Source organism: Ictidomys tridecemlineatus, chromosome 5, assembly GCF_052094955.1.
Source record: "Ictidomys tridecemlineatus isolate mIctTri1 chromosome 5, mIctTri1.hap1, whole genome shotgun sequence".
NCBI lineage: Eukaryota > Metazoa > Chordata > Mammalia > Rodentia > Sciuridae > Ictidomys > Ictidomys tridecemlineatus.
The window spans coordinates 199,680,364-199,698,644 of NC_135481.1; the positions used below are offsets into that span (position 1 = coordinate 199,680,364).

The 18,281-nt window shown below is 55.5% G+C and overlaps 2 protein-coding genes and 1 long non-coding RNA gene across 13 annotated transcripts in view; 2 read left to right on the forward strand and 1 right to left on the reverse strand.

Moving 5' to 3' along the window:
• Positions 1–765: 765 nt before the first annotated feature.
• Positions 766–6,623, forward strand: Birc7 (baculoviral IAP repeat containing 7). The gene is made up of 8 exons (XM_005325318.5): positions 766–2,505; positions 3,795–3,894; positions 4,298–4,379; positions 4,460–4,496; positions 5,054–5,182; positions 5,461–5,532; positions 5,736–5,933; positions 6,431–6,623. Exons 1-7 carry the CDS (start codon positions 2,205–2,207, stop codon positions 5,927–5,929), a joined length of 915 nt encoding a protein of 304 aa, XP_005325375.1. The 5' UTR covers positions 766–2,204; the 3' UTR covers positions 5,930–5,933; positions 6,431–6,623.
• Positions 6,624–8,964: 2,341 nt separating this feature from the next.
• Positions 8,965–11,411, reverse strand: LOC120886600 (uncharacterized). Its single transcript, XR_005729661.2, has 2 exons — positions 9,668–11,411; positions 8,965–9,580 (listed from the first exon to the last, which is right to left on the reverse strand). It is a non-coding gene; the product is annotated as an uncharacterized LOC120886600 (long non-coding RNA).
• The window catches only part of Arfgap1 (ARF GTPase activating protein 1), a 12,930-nt gene continuing 6,049 nt past the window's right edge, over positions 11,401–18,281 (forward strand). For 8 of the 11 annotated variants that reach the window (XM_013358658.4, XM_078052174.1, XM_040275718.2 and 5 more), the window contains exons 1-7: positions 11,401–11,534; positions 14,308–14,371; positions 14,837–14,946; positions 15,231–15,402; positions 15,924–16,024; positions 16,909–16,995; positions 17,499–17,595. In XM_013358658.4, the coding sequence (XP_013214112.1) occupies positions 14,312–14,371; positions 14,837–14,946; positions 15,231–15,402; positions 15,924–16,024; positions 16,909–16,995; positions 17,499–17,595 (627 nt within the window). In that variant the 5' untranslated portion in view covers positions 11,401–11,534; positions 14,308–14,311. The remainder of the gene's footprint in view (positions 11,535–14,307; positions 14,372–14,836; positions 14,947–15,230; positions 15,403–15,923; positions 16,025–16,908; positions 16,996–17,498; positions 17,596–18,281) is intronic. The other 3 variants (XM_078052178.1, XM_078052179.1, XM_078052177.1) reach the window with 2 other exon arrangements.

Below are 18,281 nucleotides of genomic sequence, written 5' to 3' on the forward strand. Positions count from 1 at the left end.
GCATGGACACATCAAACTGATGTTTGAAAACCCAGGCCCACCAGCCTATAACACAGGAGACCGCCAATTGATATAGATCCCCAGCAATACCCTCATTCAGGGCCCTTAAAGGAGGAGCATTGCCGTGACTGAACACAGCGCTACCCTAATTCTGTCACCTGGTCACTCATCCCTAGCCTTGCCCAGGAAAATTGCCACAGCAACGACCCTCTGAATTTCTGTCCTCAGGCTTTAGCAGAATGTGGTTTCTCCTGCCTGTGACAACCATGCAGGGCTGACTCCAAGCTTGCTTCTCAGGCTGACACTCTGGAACGCTGACTGACGTCTGAACCTTGGCCTAGCTTAAGTTCCTGTGCTTTGCCACTTCTGTGCTCTGAACAAGTTCAGGGCTGGTAATTTATCTGCCTTTGGTCTTAGTTCAGCCTCCTGACCCCTGTGGCTGCCTTAACCCTTTCTTTGTCTTTCTATAATTGTGTGTGTGTGTGATTGTTACATGTTACAGGCATTAGAAAGTAAGTCAGGTGCAGTGGCCATGCCTGTAATTGTGCGCCTCAGGAGGCTGAGGCAGGAGGATCTCAAGTTCAAGGCCAGCCTCAGAAACTTAGTGAGGTCCTAAGCAACTTAGGAAAATCCTGTCTCAAGATAAAAATAAAATAAAATAAAAAGGGCTGGGGATGTGTCTCAGTGGTTAGGTACCCTTTGGTTCAATATCTGATACCAAAAAAGAAAAAAAAAATAGGAAGAAATTATGAGTGTTACAGATGTTGGAAGGTAAGATTAGAATACAAGAACTTGTGTTTGCCCAGATTGACAACCAGGTGACCTGTGAGTGTAATGCTGATTTGGGGGACCCCAAAAGACCACCAGGGGCTGAATCCAAAGCAAGCACACAAGAGTGTTTATTGCAAGCTCGCGCCTGGACTCACAACCGTTTTCAATGCAGCGGTTCGGAGGAGTGAGTCCCTGTCCTTTGTTCAGTGAGATTTTATAGGTTTTGGGGGATACTCTAAGCATCACACATACTGCGGGGAAAATCAAACAACAGCTCTTAGCATTGATTAGTACATTCATTGGCGGGAACAAATTGGGTAGAGGTGATTGGTCAGTACAGGAGGTGGATTCATTTGAAGTGATTGTTTTAATCTGTGAGGGGTGTGCATGCTACACTACATGGTTTCCTAATGCGTTATCCATCACTGAGATTACTGGGGGGGTCACCTGGCATCCCAGGTATTTTCCCTGTCTCATGCTGATTGGTGGTTACTAGGGGGTTGCTATGGGTCCTCACAGTCAGGCATCAGGCCTCACACATTCTTTGGTGTTTCCAGGAACTAGCTGAAATGAGTCAGGGACACCTGGCGCCACAGATCTCTCCTGTTATTTACAGACAAACAACTCAGCAGGGTGGCTAGTGCCTAGGAAAGCCCTGTGGGTTTTTCCAAGGACAAGGGTCACCCTCTTCCCTTTGGACAGGCCTTGAGGTAGAGGATGGTTTATTTATTTTTTCAAAAATGGAGTCACATCAGTTTTCTCATGAGTATTCAGGGAACTGCCCCCATCAAAATGGTGCAGCCTGTGGATTCATTGTTACTCAGTAAGTTCTGACGTTGTGGAAAGACACAGGTCTGGGGTCTACGTGAACAGCAGAGCTCAAACCCAGCTCCCTCACTGTTGGGTCTGGGGACAGAGCACAGAGCCCTGACTGCAGCCAGGATGGAAACCCTGTTCCACAGCACAGTTCCCGTGTCCTCACCTGGGCCCAGGATCTGCTTCCAAAGGCTGCACTTGGCACCCAGGCCCCGGACCTGACAGCAGTACCCACTGCCCGATGTCCCCCGTCCCCAGCCCCCGATCTTGGGGGACAGTGCCAGCCTTCTGGAGGAAGCCAGGGAAGGGGTTCCCTGTGCTGTCCCCTCCCCTTGTTACAAGAGAGGCCACTACCCCTGTGAGTGGAGTGGGATCTGTGGCACTCTGCCGCCCCGTCATATCCCCTGCCAAGGCCCCGTGACACACCCAGCTGCAAAGAGCATGTGACCAGGCTGCCGCCCTGGCCCCTCTAGAAAGCAGCAGCTCCGGGGGACTGGTGGCAGGACTGTATTGTCCCCTCTGCCATCAGTGTGGGGCCGGGAGGGCCCAGGCGGTTACTGGATACATTTCAGGAGTGGCTGCGTGCTGCAGACCTGGGCAAATCTGGAGTTCTCTCCATGGGGCCCAAGGGCAGGGCCAAGTGCCCTTGCTGTGGCCCAGAGCCAGGACCCTGGGCAGCTGGCTGCGGCCCCTGTGGTTGTGTCCCGGGCCAGGACCACGTGGACGGGCAGATCCTGGGCCAGCTGCGCACCCTGACAGAGGAGGAAGAGGCAGAGGAGGGTGGGGCCAGCTCGCCCCCAGGACCTGTCTTCCCTGGGATGGGCTCTGAGGAACTGCGGCTGGCCTCTTTCCACGACTGGCCACCGACTGCTGGGGTTCACCCTGAGGCACTGGCTGCCGCTGGCTTCTTCCACACAGGTGAGTCCTGGGGGTCTTTGGGTCTCTGCCAGCCCCAGGCTGGGCCACCCCCACAGGGAGTGCTGGCCCACCAAGGGGGTGACTGCACCCCTTCCATGGCTCCCTCCTCACACCTGCCCTCCCAGGAGTCCGTCAGAACCTGAGGTTCTGGGGAGGGCTTGCTCTGCCCTGCAGCATCAAAGACTGTGAGGCGCCTGGCTATGGCCACACCTGGCCAGGTAGGCCTGCAGGCACCCAGGCTCCTCAGAGGTTCCCACTGCTCCAGAGCTCCAGCACCCTTGGCAATAAGAGTGACCCGTACCCTTTATTCCAGGGCAATAGAGGCTTAGAGGACAAAATCGGGAAGTGGCCCATGCAGGTAGTGGTCATCCATTCTCAGCTTGTGGGAAATTTCCGCAGGCCGGCACCAGGGCCCAAGTCCACGAGTTTCCCGAAGTGCCAGTTTTCCTCCAGGCATGGGCCACTTCTATGGCTCCAGCTGCACCTCGCCTGAAACCGGAGCTGAGTGCTCAGCTCCGGTTCAGCCTCAGGTCTGCCCCTCCCCAGATGAGGACAGCCAGCAGGCTCCACGGGGGCTTGGTTAGTGGGGGCCCAGCCAGGGTCACTGTCACAGGTGGGGTTGCAGGACCTGGGTCCTTCCTTACCTGAGTGCTGTCCAGTAAGAGGCCAAACTGACTTAAGGGAGTTGGACCCTGGGCGGGAAGGATCAGTGTTGGGACAATCACCTGAGAAGGGGCCTCCTGAGGTCAGCAGGTAGAGGTGGGGGAGGCCCTGGGGCCACGTTTGTTGGATATACCTGCAGAAGCCCCATGTGGTCTCTGCAGCGGATGCCGCAAGGCTCATCTGCCCATAGTGAGGGGAGTGGCCAGCAGGGGTAGGCGAGATACACATGGGCCCCTGCAACCAAGATTGGCACCAGACTGGCATTTAAGGGGCTGGCCCCCTTCCTCCTGCCACTGGGAATCTTTCCTGGCTGCTGGGGTTCCCTGACTCTCCCAGGCCACAGCTATGGTGGGCCGTCCCCCAGCCAGTCCCTCTGTGAACAATGTGGATGCCAGCTCAACTCTTTCCTGAATGCTCTGGCCTCCTGACAGTCACCCCAGGCATTGTCCTCTAGAGGTACCCATGGAATAACAGTAGAGCCCTGGGGCACCCTGCCCCTTCTTGTTAACTTCCTGGCAGAAAAGACCACTGGGGGCCCCAAGCCCCACCTAAGTTTCACAGGGTTACCAGGTGGGAGGGATCCTGGTCAAGTGCCGGGCTGGGGCCAGCATTTCTCCAACCCCCAGGCCAGCAGGACAAAGTAAGGTGCTTCTTCTGCTACGGGGGTCTGCAGAGCTGGGAGTGCGGGGACGATCCCTGGACCGAGCACGCCAAGTGGTTCCCCAGGTAACACCCTATGGGGAGTCCAGGTCTGATGACAGGGTCAGGGTGGGAAGGACCTCAACGAACTGTGTCCAGCCAAGACAAGGACTGGCCCCAGCTCCTCATCTCCTCCAGTCCCAGGGCACGGGTACCCTGGAAGGGTGGCCGACAGCCAATTTTTCACAGTAGAGCCTGTCTGGAAGGGCTACTGGGGCAGAAATTCTCCCACTTGTGCTCCTCCGAGCCGGTCTCCCAGGCTGACGTCCCAGCAAGCGCCCGACTGGCAAGAATGCCGACTGCCTGCTACAGAGCACGGTGGGACTGTCAGGAACAGAAAGCACAGCCCTGGCCCCAAGAGGCTCCTCGGGTTGGGCTTGACAGTGGCGCTCCAACAGTCTGTCCCTGACCTGGCTCAAACTTACTTCAGGTGCCAATTCCTGCTCCGCTCAAAAGGAAGGGGCTTTGTCCGCAGTGTCCAGGAGGCCTACTCCCCGCTGCTCGGCTCCTGGGTAAATTCAGTCTCTCCCTGGGGCTGGGTGGGTGGGGATCCTCTGCCCCACTCCCTCAGGGCACGGGTGTTCTCCTACAGGACCAGTGGGAGGAACCAGAAGACACCGCCCCCTCAGGTGAGAGCTGACCTGTGGCCCAAGCTGCTCCCAGCACTCACAGCCTGTGGTGTGGCAAGGCTAAAGGTGACCCTACCCTGCCGGACAGGTGTGTCCAGGGCTCTACATGAGGCCATGGCTTCCCCTTGCCGCCATGGAGCAGAAGGCATTGGCCCAGCCCAGGTGCCCATGGGGCAGGGGTGTGAGGGTCTCCAGACCCTGTCCCTTCTACTGGCCACCTCTGGTCACAGGCAAGTAGTTTTGTCTGAGCCTCAGTGCTCTGAGCTGTGACATGAGGACAGCCTTAGCCTCTTTGGGTCCATGGGATGCTCTGGTGCATGGCATGGTGCACTGCATGGTGCACCAGAGTGCTCCGTCCATGGCGATCATGGTGATGAATTCCCGGTCCTCCCCTCTGACAGGAGTGCCCTCTAGGAACTCCCCAGCCTAAGAGTGACCCTTCACTGTGCCTCATCCAAACCCAGACCCCACCTAGGTGTTGGCCAAGCATAGTAGGAGACCACTGGCCTTTCTCCAGGATCCTGAGGCCCTAGCCCCACCTGCTCTCTGCCTTGCAGATGCCAGGGGTGGCCAGGAGTGGTCAGAGAGGAGCCAGTGCCCAGATGTGTCTACCAGCATGTCCTCATCACAGCTAGTGGCCAACCTGCTCCAGGAAGAAAATGGGGACCAAGCGACGAGGGCCAGAGGTACCTCCAGCCCTCTGGACACTATCTTCCCCTCCTGTCCCTTCCTTGCTTATCCCTCTGGACACTGCCTGCCTCCACCTCACTAAGGGGCTGGACAGGCAAAGCGTCCAAATTCTTGGTGGCCCCTTCAGAAAGTCTCTGGCCTCAGATTCATCACTCTTGAGAGTAGCAAGGTCACTCCAGAGTCAGGCTTTCTGCTCCCCTGATCAGAACTGGACTTCTTTGGCTACTGGACCCCTTGGGGGCTAGGCCTCAAGCCCATTCCGAACTGCCCACAGCTCCTGTCCATGAGGGCCCTGAGCTGCTCATGCCCAGAAGAGAGGCCCAGCCTGAAGGTGCCAGCGAGCCAGGTGCAACCCGGGTCCTCTGGGATGGGGGCTGGGTGGGGAGGGGGGGACAGAGGATTCCTGTGGGGCTGGTCCATCCCAGGCCTCCTGGTCTCAGGCCCAGACATCCAGACTGCAGTCAGCCATAGAGGGTGGGGCTCCTGTCACAGGTCTGTCTCCCAGGGAGCCAGTCCTGAAGGTGCTGGGGGTGGGTTCTGAGCCTCCAGGAGCCAGCGACATGCAGGAGCAGCTGCAGCGGCTGCGGGAGGAGAGGAGGTGCAAGGTGTGCCTGGACAGAGCCGTGTCCGTGGTCTTCGTGCCCTGCGGCCACCTCGTCTGTGCAGAGTGCGCCCCCAGCCTGCAGCTGTGTCCCATCTGCAGAGCAGCCATCCGCAGCTGTGTACGCACCTTCCTATCTTGAGCAGGTGAGTCCAAGCAGCCAAGTGCCCTCCTGCCCTCCTGCAGCCAAGCAGCAGCAGCCCGGGGACAGCCTCATACAGCTTTTCTCGCCCTCTACTTCCCTTGACACCAACCTTATTTTGGTTCCTCAACTCTTGTTCTGAATCCTTCCTAACAAAACGGTAGGGCTGGGGCAGGGGTGATGGCACCCAGGGGGCAGACGAAGAGGGGGCAGCTTTGTAGGCGTGTGGGGGAAGCAGGGAGGGCTGGACGGGCCTGCTAGAGCTCAAGGCCCTGACTGGCCGGGCCGGGTAGAAACACAGGGGGGATGTACACGAGCCTCACTTAAGTGGAGCATATGGGGGCTTCTGATCCTTGCTGCATGTGCTGAGGGACCCTCAGGCCCCAACTTTCTGGTGGAACAAAGTGGCAAGTCAGGGCACTGCCGGGTTCTGAGGCCCCTGGCTCCGGGGACAAGCCCGACAGGACTTGGATTCCTCCAAGCCTCTGTCTCTCCCTCCAGATGCTGTGGTGGGCCAGATGGGCTGCCCAGTGAGCACCCACCCACCTCACCTGTCGCAGGCCATGCAACAGGTCTGCTGAGGATGCTGTGACTACCACTGACCAGCCAGGATGGAAGAGCCTGCGTGGGCTCGGCGGCTTCACTGTCACTGTGAGGGTATTTCTGCGGATAAATAAAGCAAGGATTTCCCATGCATGGTGTTCAGCCCAGAATTGCTCCTGGACCCTGGCCACTGCCTCCCCCCACACTCTGCCCCTCTCCAGGCCTCTGCCTCTTCTTGCCAGCAGGGCAGCACTTGCCCAGGGTTCAGCCCACCCAATCCACTTCCCAGCTCTTCCCCACCTGAGGGCACTGACTCCCTCCCCTCCCCTGTCTGGTCCTTTCCATGGACTTTCAGAGTGGTCTGGCCTCTAGCACCTCGCCACCCTGCTGCAGTTATCAGCCTGGTGTCTTAGGGAAGATTGGGCCAGATGATGTGTCCATCCACTTTACCTACAGTGTGCACCTAAGGCATTCTCCAGGTTCTTGTCCAGACCCCTCTTTGTGGTGCTACCCACTTGTCACAAGGAAGAGTGTCATCCTCTGCAGTGGCCCCAGGCTGAGGCCCCTCCATCAGCCTCAAGCCTGGGGCAGGGCTTTGCCTGGGTGAGAGTATGTGGCCAGGGCAGTAAGCAGGGTATACTGGGGCCCTGGCAGCTCGAGGGGGTCAAGTGGCTCACAGGGATTTCCTGGTGAGGCTGCCCTCCTTGTGAGTCCCTGGCCTGGCAGCAGGGGTGCAGCCAGTGGTACAGCTGCACCAGGGCAGGGCACTTGAGGAGGGGGCTCCCGGGAAAGTAGTGCAGGTGGCTGCCAAGGAGCCTGGGAGGTGGCTTCTTGCACTCTCCCCATTTTCTTTGGAGTTTTATTGTGTTTTTTAAAAGGGGAAATTATAAACTCTTGCAGTGAGGCCAGCCCTAGCCACACCCTGCTGCCTGGGCTGGTGTTCAAGGTGAACCTAAGCAGGTGCTGCTGACCACAGAGTGCCTGGGGAGGGGGCCAGGGCCGAGTCCATCCTGATGTGCGTAGTGGAGCCCCCACTAGTGGCCAAGCCATGAATGCAGACAGTGACAGGCACTTCCCTTGCCTCGCTAGCGTGGTATGGACCAGTCTTAAAATCCCAGAGCTCTGTGGCCCTCAAGGAGCCCAGACTCCCTGAAGAAAGCTGCAGCAGAGGGGGCAGACAGCCGGAGGGAGGAGGCCTCCTGAGGTCCAGGCAGGTCCACCAGAGTTCCGGAGACCCACCAGAGCCCTGGGGCAGAGCCACCAGGATGTCCTGGAAGCTCCTGTTTAGGACCACATCTTTAATCTCAGCAACCAGCAAAGAGAAAAGCAAGGCAGGGGCAGGCGAGGCTGAAGTTTCTTAAGCACTCAATTCATCAAACAAGCCAGAAAAATTCAGAGATGGAAAGCCAGGCTGGAGGCCACTGTGTGCCTTCTCCGCGGGAAGCAGCTATTCCTCTCTGCTCATTCCCTTTCTCTCCATGTCTTCTGATGGAGGCTCTAACATGATTCCCACGCCACATGAAGCTAGTGTTCAGGAGTGTCTTGGTCCATCTGTGCTGCTATGACAGAATGTCTGAGACTGGGTTATTTATAAAGAACAGAAAGCCATTTATGTTGTGGAGGCAGCAGAGCCGCCCCTCTCCATCTCCCTGGGGGCACTAGTCTCAGGATCCCTTCCAGGGTCTTGCCCTGCAGGGCTTCTACTCCCACACAGCTCTCGCTCAGCCCTGTCCCTCTTCTGCAATCCAGCCCCAGGCATCAATGGCCTGTTGTCCTCTCACATGTCCTTGGGTGCCTCAATTTGGGTGTGTTCAAAGCTGAACTCTGCCCCCAGCTTGTCCTCAGTCCTCCCAGCCTCCTGTGAGTCCATAGCCAGAATCTAACCCTTTCCCTCCCCAGCTCTGGGCCACACTATGGCTGCCTCACCTGTTGCCTGCCCCCATCCTTCCCCAGGTGGCAGTACCAGGGGATGGTGTTGGAACCCTAGGCACCTGCAGAGCACAGCAGAGTTGGACAAAGCACTACCCACCAGTCACCAGCAGTTGCCCCATGCCAGCTACTGGCCTTGCTAGCCCTGGAGACACAGAAAGCCAACACCACCCTTGCCAGCCAGGGAAGGGCTGCCTGATCCCCAGGAACAGAGGCAGCCACTCAGTGCATGTCTGTGAGTGCCTGCTTCCCCATGTCTTGCCCTGCAGCTCCCCACAACTCAGACTTCTTTTGGGATCCTCTGGTCTGAGGAATGTCACTCCAACCAGGCTCCAGTCCTGGAACTTAGAGCCTATTTGACACCTTCCATTCCATTGTTTAGAAGTGAACATGTGGCCCTAGCTGGTCCACTCAGTGTGACACTGGGGCCTAGTGTGGATGCTTGTACTCAGCCACTTTCTGCTGAATGTGAATGACAGCGTTTGCAGCCTCAGGAGCTGCTGGAAGCATTTTAGGACCTTAGGGTGAAGATGAGACTACAGACCACAGACACAGAGAGAAGATTTGTTCTCAGAAATATTGTTGAGCTACTGGATCAAGTCTCACCTGAGATCCAACTTTCCTCTCAACTTTTCATCACTTAGGTCATAAATTCCCTTGGTTGTTTAAGCAGTTTGGGGTTGGGTTTCTGTCCTAACAACTGGACTCAAGAAAAATTCCCATCTCAGATAGGCATGGAGGGGCTAAGGCATGGAGGGGCTAAGGCAGGGGAGTTCGCGAGTCTTTGCTGACATGGCTGGGACCTGAGCCACCAGGCCTGCCATCTGAGGAGTTGGCCTAGCCTCAACACATTTTTAGCCACTGTGACCAAGTGTAATTCAGCACAGCTGCAGGCTCCCTGGGGGCTTGGATGGAAGGGTAGCACAGGATTGTCCAGGGACTTGTCAAGCTGTGCTTGAATAGTGAAGCATGGCCTCTGGTCAGTGGGGCTGCACCCTCCCACATCTTCCATTTCCTTCTGTCCTGGGCCCTGGTCCTCCATGCACAACATGCAGGCAATGGCAGGGGTCATATGGGCTGGAGTCAGCCAGGCCCTTCTCCGGTAAGGTCAGGGGCTGGAATGTGGCAGCCTCTGGAGGCGCTTCTCTCCACAGGCAGGTGAAACTGTTCAGGGAAGACCTGGTGGTGGAAGATGATCAACAAAGAAAAAATCAGGCAGAGAAAAACAGCCTTCTACGGGGATGGGGTATAAAATGACCAACACACCTCGAGGGAGTGAAAATCCACCCACGGTGGTGACTCATCCTGGCAGCATGCAGCAGAAGAGGCTGAAAGACACAGGCTTTCCCACACCAGGACATTTGGTACAATGCTGTGGAACATTTTGTTGGAATCTACCACAATTCCATAATTCACCCAGAATTTCCACACCTAGAGGTTTGTATCATAGAAGCACTCACACAATTCCAGCACGCTGAAAGGAAGAAGGAAGGAAGGAAGGCTGGAGGGAGGCCGGCCTGCATGAATGCAGGTCCAAACGGGGGCCGAGAGCTTGGCTGATACAGGCAGTGGCACTTCTGGAGAGCAGGTACATTCCTGCAGCAGGAAGATGTTCTAACCAGGAAGGAGTGTGGCTGGGGACCTTCAGAAGCTTCCAGACTGCAGCTTTCCTGGAGGTTCACTACAGTGGCAAGGCTAACCTGGGGCCCTGAAGTGGGAGCAGCCTGGCACCTTACCCATGCAATTCTGCCACCAGCCACAGGACTGCAGTAGCTCTCCAGCGCCTTGTTATGGCCTTGGCAGTTGTGCAATGTGGACACTGCAGGATAACCCTGGGTAGGCACCTGCCCTCAGCACACCCATACTGCAAGCGCACCCCACTAGCAGTCCACCCACTAATATACCTAACACAGCCAGGCCCTGTGCCCTGATTGGAGGTGCTCGGTGGTACAATCTACCCAATTTGCTAGTTTTAGAATTGGGCAAGCAAAGGGGAAAGGCTACAGTTGGATCCAATTAAGGCTGAACACTATTTTCTGAACGTGAACCACCAGACTTTCTATTTCTCCGGACGGTACACAGCACTACTTGCAGATTAGACCTCAATAACGATGTTCACTCTTGGTCACTTTGACGGCTACAAAGAGCAATGAAGGATATGTAGAATATACAGAAGGGCATGGAGTAAAGATGAAACCCCCAATCCCTTGGAATCGACCTCCAGAGACCACCACTGTGACTGCTTGCAGGAGCTATGTTCACATAGGGGTCTGATGTTCTTACCGCCTGCAGATAGGGAGCCTCTATCTCCAGGCAGCCTCCCTGCTGGGTTGTCCAGCCTCCAGCTGCGCCTGCGCCTGGCTCCCCAGGACCCCCAACTGATAGGGAAAATGGAAAATGCCCAAAATAATGGCCTGAGAAAAGGGGAGTAAAAAGGAAAGCCATGCACTGACAGCTTTCAGAAAGCAGATGTTTTCCTGGCGCTAACTGCAGGCAGGAAGGAGGGGTCTCATCACACCAGGCGACAGCCTCTGAGGGACACTGACCACCCTCGGAGCGAATCCTTTCCAGATGTGGAGCACAGACCCCTGACCTCAGAGCTCAAACTCCTAAGCACTCCAACTGACTCCTCCATGATTGATAGAAGGAAGCCCAAATTCCTGGGTGCCCAAGAAAACTGACATGCCCCCTTGGCCACCGCCCAGGATGACCCATACAAGCCCAGGCCCTTCCTTCGTTCAGAGGCTCATTTTCCACTAGGAAAGTGGGTCCGTTCCCGTAGGTGGAACCCTGTCCTGAACAATGGCCAAAACGATCCGTGGCGTCTGCGTCCGGCCTGGCCTCCTGGTTCTAACACCGACCCAAGCACTGAGACCGCGCCGCGAGGGGCCGAAAGCCACGCCCACGCGCACCGGAAGAAAGGTCGTCCCCTTGGCGACTGCGCGGCCGCGCTTCCGGGCTCCGGCTCGGAGACGGAAGTCCCGCCCCGTCGGTCTCCCGCGAGGCCTAGCGAAGCACGACGTAGCCGGAAGCTGCTGGCGGCCGGTGGGCGACCAGCGCGGCGGTGCGGCACAGCGGCCCGGCGCGACCCCGGGGGACCCCGGCCCGATCCCGGTCCTGCCCGCCTCACCAGGTAAACGCGCAGCTGTGCGCCCGGGGCCCGCCCCGCCGTGCTTCCCACATCCGGACCCGGACCCGCCCCCCGGAGCGCCCTCTTCCCCAGCTCCGCCCTGCCGCCGGGCCCGGCGCAGACCCCGGGGCTCCGCGAGCCCTTTCGCGCGCCCTCCAGCATCGGCCTCAGGAAGGCCAGCCTCCCAGCCTCCGCCTGCTTTACCATTTTTCTCAGTTTCTGACGTGTACACTGCGTGGGGGCTGGAGGGAAAGACGCAAGGACTGGCCCTGAAGCCTGGCTGGGTCTCCCTGGGTCTGGAGCAACTGCGTGGCTTAACCACAGGCCACCGATTCTGGGAAATCACTGCGTCTGCGGGCCCGATATGCCTGCAGGGCCTTTGACAGCGCCCAACGGGACCCTGACAGAACTGGGGCGGGGGTGTTTCTGGGACGTATCCCTGCCGAGGTCAGGGCAGCAGTACATGCGCTTTACCAAGAAGGGCTGTTACTCTTAACCTGTATTCTTAGGGTGCCTCTGACCTAGGCTGTACCATCTGTCTCCTCCATCTCTCAGGATGGCTCCACTGAGAAAGATTCCTGTCTCCTTGTCACCCATTCCACAGCCTTGAGACTAAGCAATGTCTTTACCTGCGTGTCTCTTTTGGTCTCAGAGGATAAGGGTGCCTCAATTCAAGGCTTGAATGTCCTGGCAAGTGGCTTAGAGGACTCAGAAAGTGTCTTTATTTACCTGAGCGTTTACTGAAGTTAGTCCACTTAGAGACAGAGGGACTTTTTTTATCATTTTAGTTTCATATGTTAAGACTTGGACTGTTTTTCAACATAAACCATGAGCATGCTTTTGAAAGTAGGAGGTATTTGTTTCCATTTATTAAAGTAAGCATTTCAGTTAGAGAAATAAGGCCTTCATACCCACAACTGGTCATGTCTCTACCTTCTCTCTCTGATAGTCCTACGAATGCCCTTCTTCCTAAGTTAGAAATTTGAAGCAGCCTCACCAGTCCTGACTTTGGTTTGCCTCTGTTGAGCAAGTCAAGAGCCCCTGAGGGCCCACAGTGCAGTGGAAAGAGGCAGGTTGAGAGCACATCTGTGTGGGTCTGCAAATCTGTTGCCCCTGTACACCAGCCCCACGTGGAGCCTGCATGTGATCATTAGATTATGTCCAAAGGGCTTTACAGCTGAAACCCACCAGGGGGTCTCTCCAGATGTGGGTTTCCCTGTGTCTGCCTCAGTGCTGCGGATGAGTCCGTGCTTAGCATGATGAATGCATTTAGGCACTCACTTTACAACCACCCTGGCACAGAATTCTGAGTGGGAGGGAGCCTAGGGTGAACTTTTGGTTTCACTTCTATCAATTATAGAAAACAGTATTTTCTAACTTCAAATTGCTTAAGAGTGGTCCTCATGAGTATTCGGAAGCAAGAGCTGATCCACTCAGAGGGTGGTGTTTTGAGGCAGAATCCCCTCCATGAAGGCCTTACTTCTGCAAACTTGATATTAAAATGAAGTATGGAACAGGGGTCATACCAGTTGCTGCTTTTTTTAAGCTGTATCTCACATTAAACCGTTAATAGGAATACCAGTCCAAGCTGACACTTTCAGTGCAGCTGCAGAGTGGGAAATAGATGGCACTGAAAATGTCAGCTGTGAGCCTGTGTGTGGCCTCTGTCATATACAGCGTGCCCTGTGTTTTCCACATGTGGTGTCCTGCGAGTTAGAGGGAGCAGCACAGGTTCGTTTGAGAGGTGGGTGAGAGTGATGGCACTCTCAGTTGAGGCTGGCAGGGAGAGAAGGCCTGAGGCCCAGGTCTTGCCTCCAGGCCTCCTATTTCTGGCGTGTGCAGGACCAGTGGGGTAATTTGCACCTCGTGCTGTGGTTGGCACCACTGCCTTCCTCCAGCTTTGGTATTCCTGGTCATGAGTTAAATGGGCCACCAATTGAAGTTGAACTTTGCTAAAGCTAGTAGATTTGTAAAGAAAGAAGTAGCCTTTCTCTTCAGCCTGAACCTTACTACTGTCCCCATCAGTGTCCCTGTGAGTCATGTGATAGGTTTGATACTCCATGGGCCATTGTCTTTGTCCTGCTAACCCTATACCATCTGTCACCGCCATCTCTCAGGATGGTTCCACAGAGGACCTACCCACATACCTTCCAGCAGGCTGGCCTTTTCACAGTATCAGCCAGGGACACCCCTTTGCCCATTGTCACAGGCTGGGAATCTCTCCATGCTGAGTTGCGCTGTGCTGAGCACCTGGGCTCCCTGTTGTATGGCTTTTCAAGTAGGGAAATCAGAGTTAGCAACCATTCTGTGTGTTTTTGAAGGCCACCCTTGAGTTCTTTTAATAAGTTCGTCATTAAAAGAGGACTCTTTTTTTTTTTTTTTTTTTTTTGAGGTGCTGGGTATTGAACCCAGGGCCTTGGGCATCTGAGGCAAGCACTCTACCAACTGAGCTATATCCCCAGTTTCCGAGGACTGTTTTTCAATAGACTGTGAAGTCTGAGTGTTACACAGTAGTTAAGCAGAGTGGACAGCACCAGTGATCTCAGTGTCCCTAACCACTGCGATGGTGGCCTGGAGGCATCACAGAGTGTGAAGAGTATCCTTCAGTGGATGGCCCTGCATGGCCAGCAGAGGCAGTGTTACACCCCCCTTCACAGCCGCTCAGCAAGAGTTCTTGTGGAGTTAGCCTGAACCGTAGTATTTGAGCAGTTATTTCTTGTCTGTGAAGTAACAGCGACCCTTGTGTAAGTCTGAGGTTTGTTTCCCTCCTCTGCAGCATCATGGCCAGCCCAAGGACCAGGAAAGTTCTTAAAGAAGTCAGGGCACAAGATGAGAACAACGTGAGTATATGCTGTTGGCAGCACTTTGGGTGGCTAGTGGCCCTCCTGGGTCACTTGTGGCTGTGGTCGTGACCTTCTTGAAACAGCTGGCTGTCGGCGAAGCTGACCGGCATCATGAGGAGTCACTGGCTAGTCCTGGTGCTCACCGTCAGCAGGGCTCGGGGCTCCTGCCACATTGCCCAGGTTGTGCTCAGGACATTCTGCTTTGCCTCCATCTGAATCTTTATCGTGTGGGAGGATCTTCCCCTTACATCAGTTTTCAGCTGCCTTCAGCTTCGTTCTGACCCTGTGCCCTCTGGCCACCTGGAGCAGCGCTGTTGGGCTTTGCAGTGACTAGCTGTCTCATGCAGGCCTTGCACATTTACCTGCCCTCCTTTGAGCCCCCTTGGGAGCACCTGTTGGGTCTTTGGGGGTCCCCAGCCCTGGCCTAAGCTGCCTGGTGAGTTGCACATGGCCCCCTTTCAGGTTTGTTTTGAGTGCGGCGCATTTAACCCTCAGTGGGTCAGCGTGACCTATGGCATCTGGATCTGCCTGGAGTGCTCGGGGAGACACCGTGGGCTTGGGGTGCACCTCAGGTCAGTTCCACTCAGCCTCCACAGATCCTGCACCTAATTTAGTGTTCATGTTGGGGTGGGTGCCTGTCATCCAGAGTGCTGCCTGCCTAGGAAGCTTGGGAGCTTCTCCCCACCCTACCAGGTATGCCAGCTTGTCCAGTGCTGGCCGCCTGGCCTCTGTGTAGCTTCTTCTGGTTTCTGTCTTGCTTCAGGAAGCACCCTTGTCCAGTTCACAGCCTGACCTTGGGTGGGGAGGATCCCATATCCTTGGGTAGTTGGTGATCAGACCCGCATCTGGTTTTTAGCTTTGTGCGCTCTGTTACTATGGACAAGTGGAAGGACATCGAGCTGGAGAAGATGAAGGCTGGCGGGAATGCCAAGTTCCGGGAGTTCCTGGAGTCGCAGGAGGATTACGACCCCTGCTGGTCCCTGCAGGACAAGTACAGCAGCAGAGCTGCTGCGCTCTTCAGGGATCAGGTACCGGCAGGCCCGGCTTGCATGCGCCCTGCTGTCTGGGCCATGCCTCCGTTCGTGGCAGCTGGAGTGTGGCTCCATTGACTCCGGAGTTGGGCTTCTCCCATCAGTGGAGACGTACCTGTTGAGGCCAAGCACAGTCCAGGTGTAGGTGAGGACTTGTGGCCCTCACCCCATCCAGAGCAGGCTCTGCTGTCCCAAGGGAAGCAGATGGTAATTAACAGGAGAAAGGGAACCATGAGCGTAATTCCTCAAGTGTGTGTTGGCCACAGTGCCCCCAAGAGAAGCCATAGAACTTGTCTTTGGGGGCCAAAAGTGGGAGCCATGAGATCAGGGCTCTGCAGCACTGTAGCTTATCACAGCATGAGGCCTGGCCTTGGTGCTCACACGTAGCATACCAGCCTGAGCCACAGCTGCTGAAACCTTGGAGGGTCTGTAGAGTGTCTGCAGTAGCATAGGCCTGTGAGGTTGGACATACTTGAGTGGGCACATACATACTCTGACATCTCATGTCCCCTCATTAGGTGGCCACGCTGGCTGAAGGCAGAGAGTGGTCTCTGGAGTCATCACCTGCCCAGAACTGGACCCCGCCTCAGCCCAAGATGCTGTCATCCACTGCCCACCGGTAGGAACTCCTCTGGCCTGCCAGTCAGGCCTCAGCGCTGTTCTTAGCTCCACTGTGATCTTAGCCATTATGCAGCATCCCCAGCGAACCTTGCTTACCTCTGTCATGGAAATGGCTCCAACTGCCAGCTCTTCTAAAAGTCAGTGTGAAATGCATCTTTTTAAAACTGCCACAGTAGCACAAGCTTCTAGAAGAAATTAATCTGGTAAAGATAAGCCTTCAGATAAAAGAGCATCTCCCCTGCCTCCAGTAGGCTGCATTCTCTCCCATGGGGGTCTTGTGTGGCCACATGAGCAGTGGCTTCCTGGGGGTGTGGACAGTTCTGTCCGCTTGAGGAGGGGTCCTGATAGCACAGGCACATCCCACTACAGGAGCGTCCTGTGTGGAGGAGGAGGATGTGGGTGGCTGGGCCACGGAGGCTCCTCCCTACAGAACCTAGGCAGAGATCCTAGCACCCCGACAGCTGCAGTTTGTTGCCTAGCCCTGGACCTTCCCTGCCCTTGCCAGCCAGCACAGGCCACCTTTTGGCCTGACTCCAGGTGTGAAGGTCCTTCTCACATGACTAGGTGGTTCCAGCTGGTATTGCTGGAGCAACCCCGACACTGCAGGCCTCTGCATGCCACTTCATTTAGCGCTGGCCATACTGACTCTTGCAGGGGGTGCAGTACCTGGGATTGAACTCAGGGGCACTCGGCCACTGAGCCACATCCCCAGCCCTATTTTGTATTTTTTTAGAGACAAGGTCTCACTGAGTTGCGTAGTGCCTCGCTTTTGCTGAAGCTGGCTTTGAACTTGTGATCCTCCTGCCTCAGCCTCCCAAGCCACTAGGATTATAGGCGTGTGCCACTGCACCCAACCCTCACCGACTTTTCACTCTATTTCAGACCCTCTGGTCAGCCACAGAACGTGACAGCCTCTGCAGATAAGGCTTTTGAAGATTGGCTGAATGATGACCTCAGCTCCTGTCCAGGGTAAGACCTCTTAGGCTAGGGCATCTTAGTAGGCCACCTCTTGAGGGCTGAGTCTGAAGGGTTAGGGCTGCTTCCTTTGGGGTGGGCTAGGCCTATGTAGGGTTGGAGCATCTGTGATGCAGGGTCTTATTGTGGCAAGCCCTGGTCAGCCCAGGTTTGAATCAGGGATCATGAGGATAGAGAAAACCTAATATTTAGAAGAAAAAGATCTCTTTTTTTCCTTGGAATCTGCCTGATATATGAATGAATTTTTAATCCCTGAGCTATCAGATTGTTTTGATTCTTCTTCCTATAACCCTGGTATTGGGTTTGCGGTCTTGCTGGGCACCCTCAGCTGATGTGGCAGGAGGGCTTTTGAAGGGTGTGACTGGTATGCCTGTTGCTGCAAGGCACAGCCTGTCCTGTATGGGAGTGGCACACCCTACAGGGGCCTGAGGTCTCTGCAATCCAGGAGCAGCAAGAGCCATGCCAGCAGCTGCTGCCTGTCTGTGCTTCACCCTCAGGGCTCAGGAGAATCGCTACGTGGGGTTCGGGAACACAGTGCCGCCTCAGAAGAAGGAAGATGATTTCCTCAACAATGCCATGTCATCCTTGTACTCGGTGAGGGTCCCAGCCCTGCAGAGCACCTGCCACAGGCAGGGTGGCCCTGGCATGGCAGTGTGGGTGGGCCTGGGATGACCTGCTCTTTGTTTCATCTGATTGGAGACCCTTCTCCTTCACCTTCAGCAAAGTATTCTTTTATAAAAACATGACTTAAATTATGCAGATCCCAAGTACAACAAAACATCTATTTCAAGGTACATTCCTTTGAAGAACCTCCATAGCTGTCCTCGCTCCAGGGATTACCCTGAGCCCTGTGCTGTCCACCTGTGCTGTGTGGGTTGGCCAGGAGGTGAGGTTCCTGGGCTGACAGTCTCGAGGCTTCGTGGGTGTTGGCAACCTGGGTGGCAGTGCTCAGCCTCCTAGTGTGTGGTCCTGCTTTCATGGCCCAGGAGTTCCAGGCCAGATATTCAGTGCACAACATCCTGGGCTTGCTGCTAGTTTTGGAAGTGTACTTTGTCACCATTCATTTTCCAAGGAAACTAGTTTTTAAAAAATCATTTTTTTCATTACACACTGGTCTGCGATTTTAGTACTAATGCCTCAGGGGTCTAGCCAGAGAGGGCTGTTCTATGGCAGGTGGTACATCCATTCCTGGGCACTGCCTGGGAAAAGATGACAGACCACATCGTTACAGTACATTAAGTAAATAACCAAGGTGCCAGGAGGGCGGTGCCCTGTGTGAG

Excerpts from the sequence above, each read along its gene's own strand:
- Birc7 (XM_005325318.5), top strand. The coding sequence starts at position 2,205 with ATGGGGCCCAAGGGCAGGGCCAAGTGCCCTTGCTGTGGCCCAGAGCCA. Across the intron at positions 2,506-3,794 it reads CGCTGGCTTCTTCCACACAG|GCCAGCAGGACAAAGTAAGG; the intron begins GTGAGTCCTGGG and ends TCCAACCCCCAG. Across the intron at positions 4,380-4,459 it reads CCCCGCTGCTCGGCTCCTGG|GACCAGTGGGAGGAACCAGA; the intron begins GTAAATTCAGTC and ends GTTCTCCTACAG.